This window comes from Vigna umbellata, chromosome 4 (genome assembly GCF_029865625.1).
Source record: "Vigna umbellata cultivar VRB3 chromosome 4, Vumbellata_1.0, whole genome shotgun sequence".
NCBI classification, from domain to species: domain Eukaryota; kingdom Viridiplantae; phylum Streptophyta; class Magnoliopsida; order Fabales; family Fabaceae; genus Vigna; species Vigna umbellata.
Window position 1 is genome coordinate 4777475 of NC_142168.1, and position 19765 is coordinate 4797239.

General features: G+C 31.6%; 1 protein-coding gene across 1 annotated transcript; it reads left to right on the forward strand.

Moving 5' to 3' along the window:
- The first annotated feature begins 2400 nt into the window (after window positions 1–2400).
- LOC148199073 (uncharacterized) lies at window positions 2401–18726 on the forward strand. The gene is made up of 12 exons (XM_088114730.1): window positions 2401–2573; window positions 6455–9546; window positions 9745–9978; window positions 10090–10791; window positions 10985–11794; window positions 12607–13368; window positions 13475–14299; window positions 15599–16360; window positions 16468–17316; window positions 17824–17897; window positions 18325–18402; window positions 18488–18726. Exons 2-10 carry the CDS (start codon window positions 6508–6510, stop codon window positions 17893–17895), a joined length of 8055 nt encoding a protein of 2684 aa, XP_087970856.1. The 5' UTR covers window positions 2401–2573; window positions 6455–6507; the 3' UTR covers window positions 17896–17897; window positions 18325–18402; window positions 18488–18726.
- Window positions 18727–19765: the final 1039 nt, after the last annotated feature.

Here is a 19765-nt window from a genome sequence, read left to right on the forward strand (position 1 = left end):
ACTAAGGGTGGGACTTTCACTTGGACTCTTTAAAGAATAGCTCAATTGCGATGGACCTCATTCGAATTAGGTACACTCTGTTTCTCTCTCACTTTCTTTTATATATGTTATTTGTGCCGTTTGAATGGTTGGTACTCCTCATATCTTCTTTAGTAAGGTTACCTGATACTAAGTCTGATACATATATCTGATGTTGGAAGAATCCATAATCTAATCTTGGGTAGAGAAAATGGAGTTTTTTCCACAGTGGAAGTCCCATTGAACCACCAAAATGATACTCGAGGCATTTCTTTTGGCACCCCCATACCTTTTGTACCTTCCTCCGTACCGTTGTAGGTGTGAAAAAAAGTTCAATTGAAAATATTCAATAGTCAATAATACATAAATCTATTCTCACTAAATTTAAAGTTTGAAAAGCTATTCTGAATTATATAATCTATCAACGTATTACCAAATATATAAGTCAAAAATATATTAGGAATTGAACAAATTGAAATACATTTCTAAATTTGAAATTTTTTTTTAATTATGAAATGTATTTTTGATTATATAATTTGAAATAAACTTTTATATTTCATAACTTTAGAAATATATTTTGGATTATTCATTCAGATTCCAAAATCTAAAATATATTTCAGGATGGTACAATTGAAAGTATATTTTTGGATTGTGTAACTTGGAACGCATTTTAGATTGGATTATGAAACCCAGAAATACCTTCCAGGAATTCATTTTCAGATCCAAAACATGTTTCTAAATTTTGCAATCAAGAAATCTAAGGCATTAGTATTTTAGAAATTTCCAACATAAAGAAACTCTGGCGGTGCAAAAAGTAGTTATTAGAGCTGGCAAATTGTTTAGGCTGGCCCAATAATAAAGTGAAAGTTTTGGTTATCCAATGGGCCATTTTGGCCCAATTTAAAGAAAATAACAAATAATTCTAAATCTTAGAAAATAGAGTCCTTTATTTTTAAATTTTAGGTTTACACAAATAAAATTAGTTTCAATTTTTAAATGTAGTCATTCGAAATATAAATTCTAAAACATGCATGAGTTTCAATGAAGTAATATTATTTTTAATTTTTTTAAAATTTTAAATATTATTTTTGAAATGAGGACCGTGGACTAAATAGGAAATTGGTTAATCTACTGTCTATTTTCTCAGTTCTACTAATAGTTCATGCTGATTCCGATTTAATCGCTGCAAAACATAAGAGAAATCACAGTTTTTTCATAAAAAAATAATTTTTTAAAAAAATTATATTTTAAATTTATGATAAATAATTTACATTATGATGCAACCATAATCAAATTCACAGAAATCATTTGGCCATAGCTTTGAAGACTATATACTCAATATTATGTAACTATTTTTCTCCTTTACAAATCTTGATTCAAATAAAGAAAACTAAAAATTACCTTCTCTCTAACTACTGCACATTCAACTAGAGTTTGGTTTTGCCTGTTAATAATTAGTGTTTGTAATTTCAGCTTGAGGGCATTTACAAAAGTTTATGTGGAGCTCATTTGAGATTGTGAAAGTGATTAATAACCTTGATCTTTCACTTAAGTGTTTCTTTGTTACAAATTATTTCAGCAAGATCAATCTCATCACAAACAAGTATCTTATTGAATAATCTGTTCATCCAAAATGAGCCTGTTGTTTTATTAATATCTTAAAGGTTTTTGCTAATTCATGATCTTAAAGGTTTCAAAAAGTAATTAAGCATCTCATGATCTTAAAGGTTTCATTAGCCTGTTGTTTTATTAATATCTTCTCAATTAATGAAAGAATTTTACTTTTAGGTTTAGTAGCCTTCAATGAAGAATAAGAATTAATCCTTTTCTTTTCTCAACATTCATTCTCGCTCTGGTAAGGCAAAGAATTTCCCCTTCATTTTCCTCATCATAAAAATTCTCGCAAAGTCTATATGTAGGTTAAGATCACTGTTTGTTGACGCAAAGAAACCTTTCAGGAAAACAAAGGCAAATTCTCTTTTCAGTGAATTCAAACCTTTGCCTCAGAAATTCATCAGCCATTTTCTTAATAATTCAATTCCCACTTTGTTGTTTACCTTTGTTTTTCTGAATTTGTCTTATGGCTAGATCTGGTGTAAAGACGAAAAAAGTGTTATTTTCTGCATTTTATGTTGTAGTGTTTTAAATTTGTTATTTGATTGAACAAATTACAAAAAAAAATCAAGAACCAAAATTAAACTTTTTTTTTTCTTTTTTTTTTCCTGTTTATTGTTTTTCTTGTTTGTTCTCTATCATTTGTGTTTTCTAAATTTATTGTGTTCTGCAAAATTGTTTGAAGCCAAAAGAGAAGGAAAAATATTGATCTTTTCTGTTTATTACGTTCCAGTTTGGACTGTTTATCCTTTGTATTTTGTTATTTGCTTGAAAAAAATTAAAAATAAAAAAAAAAGCTCCTACTACAACCTTGTTCAATACGACCTTGCTAAATTCCAAAGTAAAGTGAAACTGAATAGCTGTTCCGAAAGCAGGAGGAGGAAAACAAATTCTTTCAAGTGAAACTGAATAGCTGCAGCAAAACAGGAAGAACTCCATTGGTATGTAATACAAACAAGCTGTTCCATAAAATTGCACTCTTATGTTGTTTCTTAATTTACTCTTTTTATTTCTATAAGATTCTTTTTACCTGCTTTCCATTACATTCCAGCATTATATATTTGTTTCAATTATATTTTGATTAGGAGGGATTAACATTACAAGTTATATAAGTTTAGAAATATTAAATTTCTTTATCTTTGACATATTTAAAGTGAAAACTCAATAACAGATCATCTACTTGTAGTACGTATGTTGCTTTGGGATATGTTAGCATTTTTATTATTTATATTTTATATCATTTAAACAATATTTTTGTTTCCTTTCCTCCTCTAGCAAGGAGCTCATAGGCATAGCAAAGTGGTAAGACAATAATTTTATGAATATTGTCATTTATTTCCCTTCTCATATGTAAATGAGTTATTTGGTACATAGAATTAAGGAATTGTGTGTCCTAAGACCTCACAAAGGGATGATGACAATGCAGAGTTGACTGTACTTGTTCTTGTTTCTAAAGTAAAAATCCATCTTCATCCTTACCCGTCTTTGATATTTGATGGGTATGAAGTTTAAGTTTCATCGGGTACTGAATATACCATACCCGTATCCATACCTCTCCATATATTTATTAAATATCTTTTAAAAAAATATTAAACAAAGAAAACATGATATTACCAAGAATTCAATACCAAACTAACATACATTTTTCTTTATTTAATATTAAATAATAATGAAGAAATTATAATTGAATAACTTTCAAAACAGAGTACCAAATAAACTAAAGAGTGTTTTAGTAATTTAAGACAAGATGGGTATAAGGTTGGGGTATATATATGTAGATACTCATTCTTGATCTTGTACTCGTTTTAAAAAGTTGAGCCATGCCTAGTCAACCTGGGTATTCCAAATCAAAATCGGGACAAGTTCGGACAATACTTATAGGTACAAGTTAATTTGTCATCCCTAGGTGTACTTTTGATAATCTATTTACGAAGAATAGTAAGGGAAAGAAAATAAATATGAAATATAATTCCTAAATTAAAGCTATGCAAATATCTCTATTTATTGGTCATATCATTAACACTTATCTATAATTGGAGTATATTAGTCATGTACACCAAGCTTGTTAAAAATACAATTGATGCGAGACCATTTTAGTGATTTCATGAAGATATTTGTCATCCAAGTCATTGGTGTCTCTCTTAAGACTACCTTTCTTTCCTTTTACAAATAGAGTACCTTTCCTTTCACAAATGTTGCATTTAGTTTGCCTATAGAAGATTGAATTAGATCCAATGTGAAGAATGACTTGAATATTGCAAATAAGCTTGATGTCTTAAATGTATCCAAATCGTGAGAAGGTTCCTAAGCCATGTAATTTCACATGCACCTCTTGCCATGTTATGCATTTAGTTTTATTTAATGGTGATACTACTCTATCAACACCAAAGTAGCAAACAATCTTGGCATTGCATTGTCTTCATATAGGAGGTTGCAACTTGGTGCATTCTTGATATATCTAAGGATCTGCTTCACAATGCCTGAATGGCTATCACAAGGGACATTAATGTGCCACTTTGACTGCAAAAGCAATATGTCACCAGGTGATGGTGAAGTGATTGAATCTAATGATATCTTCGTAGGTCTTCTAGTGGTTTCCCTTGACTTTGTATTAATGTTGGGGTCTATAGGAGTAGATTTGTCAAAATGTGCCGAAATCCATGGAGCAGCTCGCTTCACTTATAGCCACCTAGGTTGAGTCTGTGGTGGGTTGAGTTGAGTCACCTACTAACTTAGAAAAAAGATAAAAGATCAGCATAATTACAAAAATAATGTTAAATTAAAACTAATTCTTTAATTGATTGTGTATTTTGTGAAAACTTGGAGTTATGGACATAAATAATGTTAAAACTTGGAAAACTTGAAGTTGAGGAGTATTGAAAATTAAGTTGGTGTGGAATATTTAATTCCTTAGTTCAATAAGCATTATATATTATGTGAAATCTCTAATTCTTAGTTATGGAGTCTTAGTTTTCATGTATTATGATTTACTAAATCTTAAGAAAATGAAATCTATAAAAAATGGCTTGTAAGGTGAGGTTTGTATCCATATATATACTTTTAGTTGACCATATCTCTATGCCACTTAGGATTTCTAACTCCAAATATAATAAAAGTTCTAATAAGTGATTTTTTGTGTTTTTATTTTAATATAATTGTTTTAATTTTAGGTGGACTTGCTTTTTTAACCTATTAATCCATGCTAGGCTAGACTAAGTTGATATTTTTAAGATTAAATTTTAAGTGGGTATGGCCAAGACCATTCTGTTTTGACAACTATATATAGGAGTGTAATTGGGATGACAATCTAAAACTACCAGTCTTAGTAAGAATATCTAGAGTATACGTGTGTTGGAAAAGACAATGCTAAAGGTGGATTGAGCAACTCAATGTCCAAAAAATATTTTAGTGTACTCAAGTCTTATTTAAAACTAACTACAAAGGTCCTCCAGGGATGTTTTGAAAATCATTACTAGTGATGATGGAGTCATAGATCACCCAATATATGTCTAGACTATATGGGGAGTGAATGGGAGAAACAAAGTGATCAACCTCACAAGAACTAGTATCAAAGCTAAAATGACCGCACTAGGCACATGGAGATTGCTTCAAGCCATATATGGAACATCAAAGTTCACATTCAAGGTGGTTGAGTCTCAACATACAATAAATTGGAAGCGCAACTCATTATGGAAGAAGACATTCTTAATATCTGTTGGAAGTCCCACATCGACTAGAGATAAGGCTAAATTATAATATATAAGTGAGGTGCAAACCTCACCTTACAAGCCGGTTTTGTGGAGTTGAGTTAGGCTTAAACCCACCTTCTAACAATATCCATGGAGAAAAGTAATCTCGAACATGGGAAAGGTGTCACCATTCTAACCAGAATCTAATATTACGATAAAGACAACATAAGAAATGCATAAAACAGTAAAGGAAACCCACCCTACCAATATTTTGTAATTCCCCCTCCCATTTTGTTACCCACTTAGATATATGTTTACAAGACTATATTCAGTTTATTTCTGCCTAAACAACTTTAAGAGCTTATAAACAGGATTTGTTTAGTAGCTTTTCAAGTAGCGTCTTTTAGGACACTAGATTCTAACTTATTATTTTTATTCCTTTCCATGTCTTATGATACTTGTTAACTTAGTATTTTACTTTCTCTCAAATATGGTAGGTTTTATTGTAATTGAAGACATACATAAATCAACACAATGAAAGTATGATGGTACTTTATGATATCAATTTTATTTTAAACATAATCAGAAAAATGTTAAGACATTGTATAGTATTAATAATTAATAATAGAATAATACCATATAAAAAATATAATAATTGAAACTAAGTAATATAACCAAAATAATTGATGTCAAATATAAAAGTTTAAAATTAATTACAAAATAAAGTTATAAATACCACAAAATGCGTTTTTATTAATTAAATATAGAGTTAAATTTAAATCTATCTATTAGTTTTGCCCAACATAACCTTAATCACGAGGATCAATGGTTGCAATAATAACACTAGAAATTTTAGACTAGTATTAACCAAAAACCTGAAGACAATTTGTCTTTCTCGGCTATATGTGTGTTATTCAACTTGTCTATTTTTACGCAATATGAACTTCAACTCAGAATTAAACTCTAACATATGCATATTTTACATGCATAGTTGACCCGAAATATAAACTGAGCTGGGACTACTCCACAATTCTTTAATATATGTTGTTTTGTTGAATCCCTTACCATTCGATCATTTGTCTTGTGATTTTATTTTTGTATTTCTAGTCTAAATTTATATTTGTAAAATTCAGGAAGAAGTTGTAATCACAGTTGAAAACAAGTCAACAGGAAGTGTCCAGGAAGCATGGACCCAAGCATTATAGTGTCTACAGCCACTGAAAGTGTATTTAAATTTGGGGAAAATCTGGTTACCCGTCATTTGGGTTACTTTTGTAATTACAATGGCAAATTTGAAGAGGTGAAACGTCGTATTGAGATGCTTGATGATACTAGAAAGAGGGTGCAAAATGATGTTATGGTTGCAGAAATGAATGCAGAAGAAATCGAAGAAGATGTTAAACATTGGTTGAAACATGTGGATGAGAAGATCAAAGAATATGAAAATTTCCTGTGCGATAAACGCCATGAGAAGACAAGGGGCTCCATTGGTTTCTTTCCTAATAACTTGCAGTTGAGGTATAGGCTAGGAAGAAAAGCTACGAAGATTGTAGAGGAAATCATAGCAGATGAACTTTTGAATAAAAAGTTTAATAAAGTCTCGTATCATATAGGCCCATCCATGGATGCTGCTTTGTCAAACACTGGTTATGAAAGTTTCACGTCGAGAAAGAAAATTATGGGAATGATTATGCAAGCACTTGAGGACTCTACAATTAGTATGATTGGAGTTTACGGTGTTGGAGGTGTGGGAAAGACCACTTTAGTCAAAGAAGTTGCTAAGCAAGCTAAAGAAAGGAAATTGTTCAATAAGGTGGTTATGGCAAATATAACAAGAAATCCTGACATAAAGAAAGTTCAAGGACAAATTGCTGAGATGTTAGGAATGAGATTGGAAGAGGAAAGTGAGATTGTAAGAGCAGATCGTATTCGAAAAAGATTAAAGAAAGAAAAGGAGAATACCCTTATAATCCTAGATGATCTCTGGAATGGATTGGACTTGAACAGACTGGGGATTCAACGTAATGAAGATGATGGTGTCAGCCAAAAGGTTGCCAAGGATGTTGCTGATTATGGTTATAAAAAGGTGGAGACAGAAAAGTTACCTGCTGATTCCAATAAGATGAAGAAAGAAAAATTATCTAGTGACTACAATAAGATTAAAAAAGAAAAGTTATCTGTTGATCACAAAGGATTCAAAATTTTCTTAACATCTAGAAATAAAGAAGTATTATGTAATCAAATGGATGTCCAAGAAAGATCAACTTTCCCATTAGGAGTCCTTGACCAAAAGGAGGGAGAGGCTTTACTTAAGAAAATGGCTGAAATAAGTGTTACCAATTCTGCATTTGATGACAAAGTTATTGAAATATCCAAAATGTGCGCTGGCTTGCCCATAGCATTGATTTCCATTGGAAAAACATTAAAGAATAAGAACCATTATGTGTGGGAGGATGTTTGTCGACAAATTGAAAGACAAAATTTTACTGGAGGTCAGGAACCTATTGAATTCTCTGCAAGGTTAAGTTATGATCATCTAAAAACTGAGGAGCTTAAGCATATTTTCTTACAATGTGCTCGAATGGGAAGTGATTTTTCGATTATGGACCTAGTCAAGTTCTGTATTGGTTTGGATATGCTTCAAGGGGTTTTCACAATAAGAGAAACGAAGTATAGAGTAAATGTATTGATGGAAGAGCTAACCGAGTCAAGTTTGCTGATGAAAAGTTATTCTAATGACTGTTTCAACATGCATGACATTGTGCGCGACGTTGCTCTTTCAATTTCATCTAAAGAGAAAAATGTATTTTTCATGAAAAATGGCAAACTAAATGAGTGGCCTCACAAAGATAAATTGGAAAGGTACACAGCTATTGATTTACATTATTGTGAAATTGTTGGGCTTCCTGAGAGTAAATATTGTTCTAGACTTGAAGTCTTCCACATTGACAGTAAAGATGATCTTTTGAAAATACCAGATGACCTTTTTAAATATATGATTGAACTCAAAGTACTGATATTGACTGGTGTTAATTTGTCATGGTTACCTTCTTCAATTACATGCCTAACAAACCTAAAGATGCTTTGTTTGGAGAGATGCACTCTAAGAAATAACTTATCAATCATGGGAGAGTTAAAGAAATTAAGAATTCTTTCTCTTTCAGGATCTAATATTGAAAATTTGCCTGTTGAATTGAGGCAATTGGATAAGTTGCAACTTTTGGACTTAAGCAATTGCTCGCAATTAAGAGCAATACCTTCCAATATGATATTAGGGATGAACAGTTTGGAAGAGTTTTATATGAGAGATGACTTGATTTTGAGGGAAACTAATGAGGAAATTCAAAGTAAGAATTCTAGTCTTTCTGAATTGAGGCACTTGAAGCAATTAAGAAGTTTAGACATACACATTCCAAGTGTTGCCCATTTTCCACAAAACTTATTCTTTGACAAGTTGGATAGCTACAAGATTATCATTGGAGAAATTAACATGCTTTCAGTGGGAGAATTCAAAATCCCTGACAAGTATGAAGTAGTGAAATTTTTGGCATTGAACCTAAAAGATGGTATTAACATTCATTCTGAAAAATGGATTAAAATGTTGTTCAAAAGAGTTGAATATTTGCTTCTAGGAGAACTCAATGATGTTCATGATGTTTTCTATGAATTAAATGTTGAAGGGTTTCCAAATTTGAAACATTTGTTTATCGTAAACAATGTTGGCCTTTTGTACATTATCAACTCCGTGAAGCGATTTCACCCTTTACTTGCTTTCCCCAAATTGGAGTCCATGTGTCTTTACAAATTGGAGAATTTGGAGAAAATATGTGACAATCAACTCACAGAGGCCTCCTTCTGCAGATTAAAGATCATCAAGATTAAAACATGTGGTCAATTGGAAAGTATATTCTCATTTTTCATGCTCAGTCGTCTCACCATGCTTGAAACAATTGAAGTGTGTGATTGTGATTCATTAAAGGAGATTGTTTATGTTGAAAGAGAATCTGATATTGTTAGTGATGTGCAAACTGACAAGATTGAGTTTCCTCAATTACGATTTTTAACATTGCAATCTTTACCAGCATTTTTTTGTTTGTATACCAATGATAAAATGCCTTCCATCTCTGAATCATCAGAAGACCAAGTGAAAAACAGGGAGCTCAAAGAAATTACCGCAGTAGCTGGTCAAGATACAAATGCTTGCTTTTCACTCTTCAATGGAAAGGTATTTAAAATAAATATTATGATAGATTTTTATCCTTTACTTCACATTTGCAAACTTTCATGTTTAATTTGATATGTTATTTCTCTAAAAGATGTAAGAATTCATGGTTTTGATCACTTTCTCTTTCGATTGGGTCAGTCAACTTTTGTACATCAAAGTTACTTATCCTTAAGACAATAATATTATGTGCTCTTATAGGTTGCAATGCCCAAATTAGAGTTCTTGGAGTTGTCTTCAATCAACATCCCGCAGATATGGAATGAGAAATCTTTGCATTGCTTTCAAAGTTTGATTACACTGAATGTATCAGATTGTGGCAATTTAAAATGTTTATTGTCACTTTCCATGTCTGAAAGTTTAGTGAATCTGCAGAGTCTTTTTGTAAGTGGATGTGAATTGATGGAGGACATATTTTGTGCAGAAGATGCAATGGTAGGTATATTCATTCAATTTAATTAAATTATGGTTAATTTGTTGCTTAACGGCAGTGTCCGTAATTGCTAAGGTCTTTTATTTGATCACTCAATCTACTTCCTCTTGCAGCAGAATATTGACGTTTTTCCTAAGTTGAAGAAAATGGAGGTTAACTGCATGGAAAAATTAAGTACCCTATGGCAGCCCTATATTGGTTTTCATTCCTTCCACAGTTTGGATTCTTTGATAATAAGAGAATGCAACAAACTTGAGACAATATTTCCTAGTCACACGGGGGAAGGATTTCAGAGCCTTCAAAGTGTGGTGATTACTAATTGTATGTCAGTGGAAACCATATTTGATTTTGGAAATATTTCACAAACTTATGGTACAAATGGGACAAACTTGCATAGTGTCTTTTTAAAAGAGCTGCCAAAGTTGGTGCATATATGGAAGGTGGACACTGATGAAATTCTTAATTTTAGTAATCTCCAAAGCATTGTTGTTTATGAGAGTAAAATGTTAAAATATCTCTTTCCTCTCTCAGTTGCCAAAGGCCTAGAAAAACTGGAAACACTTGATGTATGTAATTGCTGGGAAATGGAGGAAGTTGTTGCTTGTAACTATCAATCAAATGTAAACCGTATCACCTTTAGGTTCCCTCAACTAAACACTCTATCATTACAACATTTATTTGAACTCAGGAGTTTCTATCAAGGACCACATGATGTAGAATGGCCATTTTTGAAAAAATTATTTATACTCTTTTGTAGCAAGTTGGAGGAAACCACAAATTTGCAAGTGAAGTCGATCTTTTTAGCTACAGAAAAGGTATAAGTTAAAAAAAACATGATTTAAAGAAAGCCATGAAACTTATGAAACTCTTGTTGAAGGAGGTTGGAAGTTATATTTTTATTTCTTAACAAAATATTTAGTCATCTTATATTATATATATATATATATATATATATTTTAGCATGCATGATTTTGGCTCTAAATTTGCTTTGATAACTACTATTTTTAGGTCATACACAACTTGGAATATATGTCTATTAGCTTGAAGGAAGCACAGTGGTTACGAGACTATGTTTTTAGTGTTCATAGAATGCACAAACTACAATCACTTGTTTTGTCTGGATTGGAGAATACTGAGATTCTCTTTTGGTTGCTTCACAGACTTCCAAATTTGGAAAGCATTACATTGAAAAATTGTCTCTTCGAAGGGGTTTGGGCTTCTACAAGCCTTGTTGTACATGAAAAAGTTGGGGTTGTGGTACAACTTAAGGAGTTGATAATTGACAATTTGAGGTATTTACAGAATATAGGCTTTGAACATGACCTGCTTCTTCAAAGGATAGAGCGCTTAGTCATTTCTGAATGCCTAAATTTGAAAAGTTTATTGCCTTCCTCGGTGTCTTTCAGTTACTTGACATACTTGGAAGTAACTAATTGTTCAGGACTGAGGAATTTAATAACATCCTCAACTGCCATGACCTTGGTTCAACTAACAATCATGAAGGTAAGCCTCTGTCAAGGGATTGAGAAAATTGTTGCGGAAGAGGAAAAAACACAAGTGATTGAGTTTAGACATCTGAAAGCTATAGAATTGGTGTCTCTACCAAGCCTCACCTGTTTCTGCAGTTCTGAGAAGTGTGACTTAAAGTTCCCCTCGCTTGAAAATTTAGTAGTAAGTGATTGTCTTCTAATGGAAACATTCTCTGAAGTCCAAAGTGCACCTAATCTAAGAAAAATACATGTTCTAGTGGGTGAAAAAGACAGATGGTATTGGGAAGGTGATTTAAATAGTACTCTTCAAAAACTTTCCACTGATAAGGTATGCATATATTAGAAATCATTATCATTATCACACATTTTTCTTTCGAATGTAAATTTTCAGTTGATGTTCTGCTACTGGATAATTATGTCATATAAGAAAATAATTATCTTTTAGAAATAAGTTAAATCAAATACATGCAGTCATGTCTCCAACAATACAAGACAGTGTGTATTTGTAAGATTTGTGTTAGTTCATTTGTTTGGTCCTGGTTGTGCCATGTTAAATGTTGAGGCAACATAGAGGTTTATAGTTTCAGGAGGGTTTTTGTGAGATCCAAGGAAGAAGAAGCTCTGGTTCCATTCATAGTATTACCTCTGGAAATAAGCTGGTTAGGCACAAATGATGTTTTGTTTTGAAACTTTCTAGGTGGTACGGTGGCTGGTGGTGTTGTTGGTATTTTTTTATTCAGAGTGTTTTAATTAAAAATGTCAGAAATTTATATTTTAAATAATTTATTTGATGATCTAGATTTGTTGAAGATAAATATTATCATGTGACGTCTTCTGTTAATCAATAATTAAACCTTTGACAGAAGGTTTTATTGAAATAATAGTTATATTTTATGGATTAATTTAGAAAAGTTTAAAATTAAAAAAAGAAAAAGTTTCCTTCAAATTCTTATTTTATACACTACAGTTTTTCCTCCTATTTATGGTAAAAAAGAAGGAAGGAAAGGTTTCATTATCTTCCTTGAGGAGGTGTAGAGATAGCCTAAAAAATTGAGGGATCTGAAAATGTCATTACTCTTTTATACTGGAAGTTCAAAGTCGGAGGTGGTTAAGGTAATATATATTTATTCATTTTTGTAGGTTTCTTTCAAACATTCAAAGCATTTAACAATTACAGAGGATTCTGATTTGGAGGAAATTTGGCGCAGCAAGGCTGCTTTTCAAGATAACTACTTTCACAGTTTAAAAACATTGTTGGTGATGGACATTACAAAAGATCATGTGATTCCATCTCATCTACTTCCTTGCTTAAAGAACTTAGAAGAATTGGAGGTAGGAAGCTGCGGGGCAGTGGAGGTAATATTTGATGTAAATGACATTGACACGAAGAGAAAAGGAACAGTGGCTCGACTGAAAAAGCTCACTTTAACTACATTGCCAAATTTGAGCCGTGTATGGAAAAAAAATCCTCAAGGAATTGTTAGCTTTCCCAATTTGCAAGAAGTGTCTGTTTTTGATTGTGGACAGTTGGCATCACTGTTTCCTTCATCCCTTGCCATAAATCTCCTTAAGCTTCAGACACTTGAAATACAGTGGTGTGATAATCTTGTAGAAATTGTTGAAAAAGAAGATGCACTGGAACTTGGAACAGCTGAAATGTTTAAGTTCCCTTGTTTGTTTTCGTTGCTTCTTTATAATCTACCACTGCTTACTTGCTTTTATCCTGGAAAACACCGGTTGGAGTGCCACATGTTAGATGTCTTAGACGTGTCTTGTTGTCCTATGTTGAAGCTATTCACATCAAAATTTCATGATAGTTACAAAGAAGCAGTTACAGAGAGTCAAGTTAGTGTTCCAATTACAACTACCTGGAGTCAGCAACCTCTGTTTTCGGTTGAAGAGGTGACAAAGCATTTGAATTTCAATCTTTTTTCTTTTTTCCTTTTCATTATTTTTCTCTTAGCTTCTAACTGTCACCATTTTCTTTGGAATTTGTTTGGCTTGCTAGGTTGTTCCCAAACTGAAAGAATTGACAGTCAATGAGGAAAGCATTATCTTGTTGAGCCATGCATTGCCACAAGACCTCTTTTGCAAATTAAATCTTCTTCAGCTGTGCTTTGAGGATGAGAACAATAAGAAATATACTTTTCCTTTTCATTTCCTTCACAAGGTGCCCAGTTTAGAACATCTTCAAGTGTATGAGTGCTTTGGTCTAATGGAGATATTTCCATCTCAAACACTCCAATATCATGAAAGAATACTTGTCAGATTGAGAAAATTAACCCTAAATAACCTTCCAGAGCTGGACACAATAGGGTTAGAGCACTCATGGATAAAGCCATACACTAAAAAGCTTGATTTTTTAAAGCTAGAGGAGTGCCCCCGGTTAGAAAAATTAGTGTCCGATGTGGTATCTTTCAGCAATCTGAAACAGTTGGCTGTTGAGTCGTGTGAAGAGATGAAGAATTTATTCACTTTTTCAACTGCCAAAAGTTTGGTGCAACTTGAGATCCTAACAGTACTAAATTGTGAATCAATGAAAGAAATAGTAAAAAATGAAGATGAAGATGCCTATGAGGAGATCATACTTGGACGGCTCAAAAAGTTAAAGTTGAATTTCTTATCAAAGCTAGTAAGCTTTTATTCAGGGAATGCCATGTTGCAATTGGCATGTTTGAGTACAGTGACGATAGTTAAATGTCCCAAAATGAATACATTCTCTAAAGGAGGTTTAAATGCCCCAATGTTTTCGGGGATTAAAACTTCTTTGAAGGATTCTGATTTCCACTTCCACAATGATCTCAACTCGACAGTCCGGTGGCTTCACCAACACGTGAGTAATTCATTACCCAAATTAGATCAATATTCTCAGTGAATTTAATTAATTCAAATGGGTCTCCTTGATTCCCCCATTATATTTTTTGAGCAAAAATTAATTTTTAATTTATACAAGAAGGATTTTATTACCATGTTTGAAAGAAACTTTTGGAAAAACTTCGTTTCCCTCTGAAAAATTCCCTACACCAAAGGAGGTGCTTGGTGATGTATTGATTCATAATTTATAGGAATGATTAAAATTTGTTTGAATAGACATGAGTATTTTTGGGAATACTTAGTTTCAGATTAGAAAGTTTTCACAACTTTTATATGATAAATTTTCCAAAATCTTTATGTATTTATCACATTAAATGGCCTAATAAGTATAGGGATGATAAGAGGTTGAGTTTGGATCGGGTACCACCCGTTTTTATTTTTAAAAAAAACTAGAATTTGCTTCCATTTTTGTGTGGGTATCAGCTTTAATCCTATCCTCATGCCTATTGGATACTCATATATCCATCATCTTCTACTTTCACTTATGTATAAAGTCTATAAATCTAAAATCTAAAATAGTATAGATTAAAAAGTTACTACATGATTGAGTACGAAGCAGAATCTAGTTGATTTTTTTTATGTTGTGAGGTAATATTGGTAACATAGAAGGGTAATTGTTAATAGATATAAACTAATGATTTGTCCAAAATCCTCAATGGAAGATGCATGCCAAAGTGTATTTATATTATTTTTAATATGCTTAATTTTATGTTTTAGCAATGTAAAGCACATTTGTTTGACTACAAACAAGGTTTTATGTTTCTATTTGGGTACGATTTTTACATGTGTTCGTTTGATTATTATTATATCACTTAGAAAATGCTAATTTATGTACTATTAGTTTCATTGTCCGTAATTCACCACATCTTCTATTTGATCTTTATAAAAATAGAAATTTCACTCTTAAATCATCTAAGCATATCATCAAGAGAATCCAAATAAAACATTAAAATGAATTAGATATAACCTTGAGTGATTAAAAAGAAGTCATAACTAAACAACCTTGTAGACACAATCCTCTTACATAATCGTTCTTAAATTTAATGTTCTAATCTAATAGTTTTGCAAAAATCACAAAAAACGTGGATATCATGTCTTGATATTAAAAATGTATGTATATTTTAATTATATACACACACACATGTATATATGTTACACACACACATAACAAATGATATAATTGACTTGCTGTTATCTTTTTCAAGATTTTATATTTGTCTTGCCAAAATCTACTTTTCACACTTCTTCATTTTCACAGGTTTCGGATGAACATTCAAAGCATTTAACTCTTGCGGATGATTCTAAGCTGGAGAAAATTTTGCACAGCAAAGCTGCGTTTCATGATAATAATTTTAGCAGTTTAAAATCATTGGTGGTGAACAACGTGACAAAGGATCATCTGATTCCATCTCAAGTACTTCTTTGCTTAAAGAGCTTGGAAGAATTGGAGGTAAAAAGCTGCAAGGAAATGGGGAAAATATTTGATGTAAATGATCTTGACACGGAGAAAAAGGGAATAGTGTCTCGATTGAAAAAGCTTACTTTAGATACCCTGCCAAATTTGAAGTGTGTATGGAACAAAAATCCTCTAGGAATTGTCAGCTTTCCCAATTTGGAAGAAGTGTTTGTCTCTGATTGTGGGGAGTTGGAAGCACTGTTCCCTTCATCCCTTGCCAGAAATCTTGTAAAGCTTGATGAACTTGATATAGAGAATTGTGAGAAGTTGGTAGATATTGTTGGAAAGGATGATGAAATAGAGCTTGAAACAACTAAAATGTTCAAATTCCCTTGTTTGTTGTTTTTGACTCTTTTTAGGCTGCCACGACTTAGTTGCTTTTATCCTGGAAAACACCATCTGGTATGCCCCTTGTTAGAAACCTTAGACGTTTCCTATTGTCCTAAGTTAAAGTTATTCAGTTCGGAATTTCATGATAGTCAGAAAGAATCAGTTATAGAAATTCAAGTTAGTTCTACAATTACAATTAGCCGTCTTCAACAGCCTCTTTTCTTGATTGAAAAGGTGACAGCTTAATCTCTTTTGAATCCCAACTTTTTTCATTTCCTCTTCTTATCAACACCGCCTTCTAACTGCCACCATTTTCTTTGGAATTTGTTTGACTTTGCTAGGTTGTTCCCAAACTGAAGGAATTGACCCTCAATGAGGAAAGCATTATCTTGTTGAGCCATGCAAATTTGCCGCAAGACCTCTTTCGCAAATTAAATCTTCTTCTGCTATGCCAAGAGGATGAGGATGAGGATGAGGATGAAGACAACAGGAAAGATACTCTGCCTTTTAATTTCCTTCGCAAGGTACCCAGTTTAGAACATCTTAAGCTGTCGGATTACTTTGGTCTGACGAAGATATTTCCCTCCAAAAAGCTCAAAGTTCAAGATAAAATACTTTCCAGATTGAAACATTTAACCCTAGATAACCTTAAAGAGTTGAAGTCTATAGGGTTAGAGCACCCATGGGTAAAACCATACTCTGAAAGACTTGAATCATTAGAGCTTATTGAGTGTCCGCAAGTAGTAAAATTAGTGTCTGGTGCAGTATCTTTCATGAATATGAAATTGTTGCATGTGACAGACTGTAAAAGGATGGAGTATCTATTCACATTTTCCGTTGCCAAAAGCTTGGTGCAACTAGTGGACCTATCTATACAAAATTGTAGATCAATAAAAGAAATAGTCAAAAATCAAAATGAAGATGCTTCTCATGAGATCATATTTGGATGGCTCAAAACATTAAATCTGGATTCCTTACCATTGCTTGGAAGCTTTTATTCAGGGAAAGCCAAGTTGCAATTTTCACGTTTAAAAAAAGTAACTTTATCTAAATGCCCCAATATGAAGACTTTCTCCCAAGGAGACATAAATGCACCATTTTTTTCTGGGGTTGGAAGTTCGATTGGAGATTTTGATTTAACCTTCCACGATGATCTCAACACTACAATCAAGAACTTGTGTCACAAACAGGTGCGGAATTCATTTTGGAAAATTGAATTCTTGTATGTTTATAAGCTTACTGTCACACTTATAGGTCTGTCCATATTGCAATCATGCTGTATTTTATGCTTAAAACATATTTATGCTTAAAACAAGTTTGTCGTGAAAAAAGGATACATCTGAGAAACCAAAAACATATTACAATGTCAATTTTCATTTTTTAAACGTACATTCACACCCTCTGCAACATATTTCGGAATGTAGCTATGCATCATCCTGCTATACTGTAATTTTTATGATTTCCCTATGGTTGCATTAATATTGTTCGTGTTTGATATTTTTGCTCCATACTTTTCCCATTCCCTGTATATGAAACACTGCTTCAAATTGATATTGAAAGTACTTGAACTAACTGGAGCAAAATAAAAAGGGCAAGCTAATTCCAATAATGCAAAATGTTCAAAAATCACATTTAACCCATTTTGAAAATATGTTGAAAGGATACTTGTATTAATTATTCTTTTAATTTGGTTTTAGGTTGAGGGGGATTCCGTCATGGAATCAACTGATAGAGGAAGCAGTGATGGTGATAATTACACATCCGAATAAAGGTTAATGATAAATCTTATTTTTAAGTGGTTTTACGTCTAACATTCACCTACATTGTTATGAATTATCTATTGTTTGGTTTGAATTTTAAGTTAGTTGCATATTCTCTATAGGCCAAATAATTCATTAAAAATCTTAGTTCAGTTTTCTTTTTCACGGTGCAATGAAGATAAAAAAGACTGTTTCTTTGCATTAAAAGTGCATTCATTAAAGATATACTATATGCAGATATTAAATCTGGACACAAAATTGAAGAGATATTAAAAACAAATTTACGACATTTTAGTGGGAGAAGCAACATATTTCATTCCAATATATTTTACCTACCAATATGTATATTGATAATTTATTGATAATTTACATTCCTTGAATAATAATAATAATAATCATGTCATGTAATGATTTTTTTTTATTTTATATTCATTTTAGTGAAATAAACAAAGGTGACTATTACTGGATGTCAGCCATAATCTCTGCAAAGATTAGGAATTCATGGACACCGGTAATGTAGGTTTTGTTTTTCTTTAACAATTTAGATTAATTATAGTTTTCATTATTTATTGTGGTAATGTTAAATTCTTACCTTCTGCAGTTATTTAAGACTGAAGAACCTATTGAAAAGATTCAGCCGAGATAATTTTCAGAAGAGAGAAAATTATTGGGGGTTAGGGTAGTTTACTTCAGTTTTATTTGTTGGTCAAATTTATATTTCTTTAGAATGAATTTAGAAACTTTGCAACTCTACATTAGTTTAGCATACAGTTGTACATTTATGCATTAATTATTCAATTACATAAAGAAAGGTATGATTGAATAAGTATTCTTGGTTAAAAAGAAGTTAATATTAAATCATCTAAAACAAAAAAAAAATTGTTTTTTTTTATTGTGAGAAGATTAATTAATGATTTTTTTAATATAATTAGGAATTTGTCTTTTTCGTATAGTTCAAAGAGTAAAATGATTTTTGTGAAAGAAATTATGAGTTTTTTTTAAATCTTATTTTTTTATTGAAATCAAATTAATTAAATTAATTATTCAAAATGCACAACATTTACTCAGTAATAGAGCATTTCGCGTTCCTGTCTTTCCAAAAGTTCCCCTTCGCAAATAAAACCTTAAGATTATAGATTGGATAATATTATAGATGCAGATAAAGAAGAAGATGTTTCAAGAGAACATAATACTGTGGATTTATCCATTCAGGACTCCAATTTAATAGATGGATAATATTATAGATTAGATAATTCGGGAATATATCATTTGTTTTATCTTGTTTTTAGACCTATCTACAAGCATGACAATTTATCTTGTGCTATATATTTTTGTTAACGTCTATATGTAGTTTTTTGTATGTCTCACTAAATTAAATTGGCAAAATTTTACGCTTGATAGCTTAGAATATATATAACAATATATTTTTTTTGTTTCATTTTCTTTTATATCAATTGATTCAATTATTACTGTTTCAATTTGATCGATCAAAGTAACATGTTATAAGAATCTGAGAAGAAGAAAGTGAAAAAAAAATTATAATAGGTTTCTTTTTTGTGTGTGTGAGATGTAATTTTATTATGAATTTAGTATGGTTTTCTATATTTTTATTTATTTTTTATTTTTTAATAAAATCTTTGTGATGGGTGATGAACTTAACTTTTATTTGGAATAAGTATTCTTTGTTGGTTTTCTGATTTACCGAGTGAGATGTATACATAACACAGAGGTTATTAAAAAAAGCGACATATTATTTATTGATTATTGCATTAATCAATATCGAAAACAATTTTCTACATTAGTTATTTAATTGGTGAAGAAAGGCTTTAACTACTGCCACCACTGCTTTTTCTCTAAAGTGGATGCACCTAATAACATC

What these genes read in the sequence shown, in the direction of transcription:
- LOC148199073 (XM_088114730.1), top strand. Translation starts at nt 6,508, where the DNA reads ATGGACCCAAGCATTATAGTGTCTACAGCCACTGAAAGTGTATTTAAA. An exon ending in TTTGTGCAGAAGATGCAATG is followed by an intron (nt 9,979 to 10,089) that starts GTAGGTATATTC and finishes TTCCTCTTGCAG; the next exon opens with CAGAATATTGACGTTTTTCC. An exon ending in TCCGGTGGCTTCACCAACAC is followed by an intron (nt 14,300 to 15,598) that starts GTGAGTAATTCA and finishes TCATTTTCACAG; the next exon opens with GTTTCGGATGAACATTCAAA.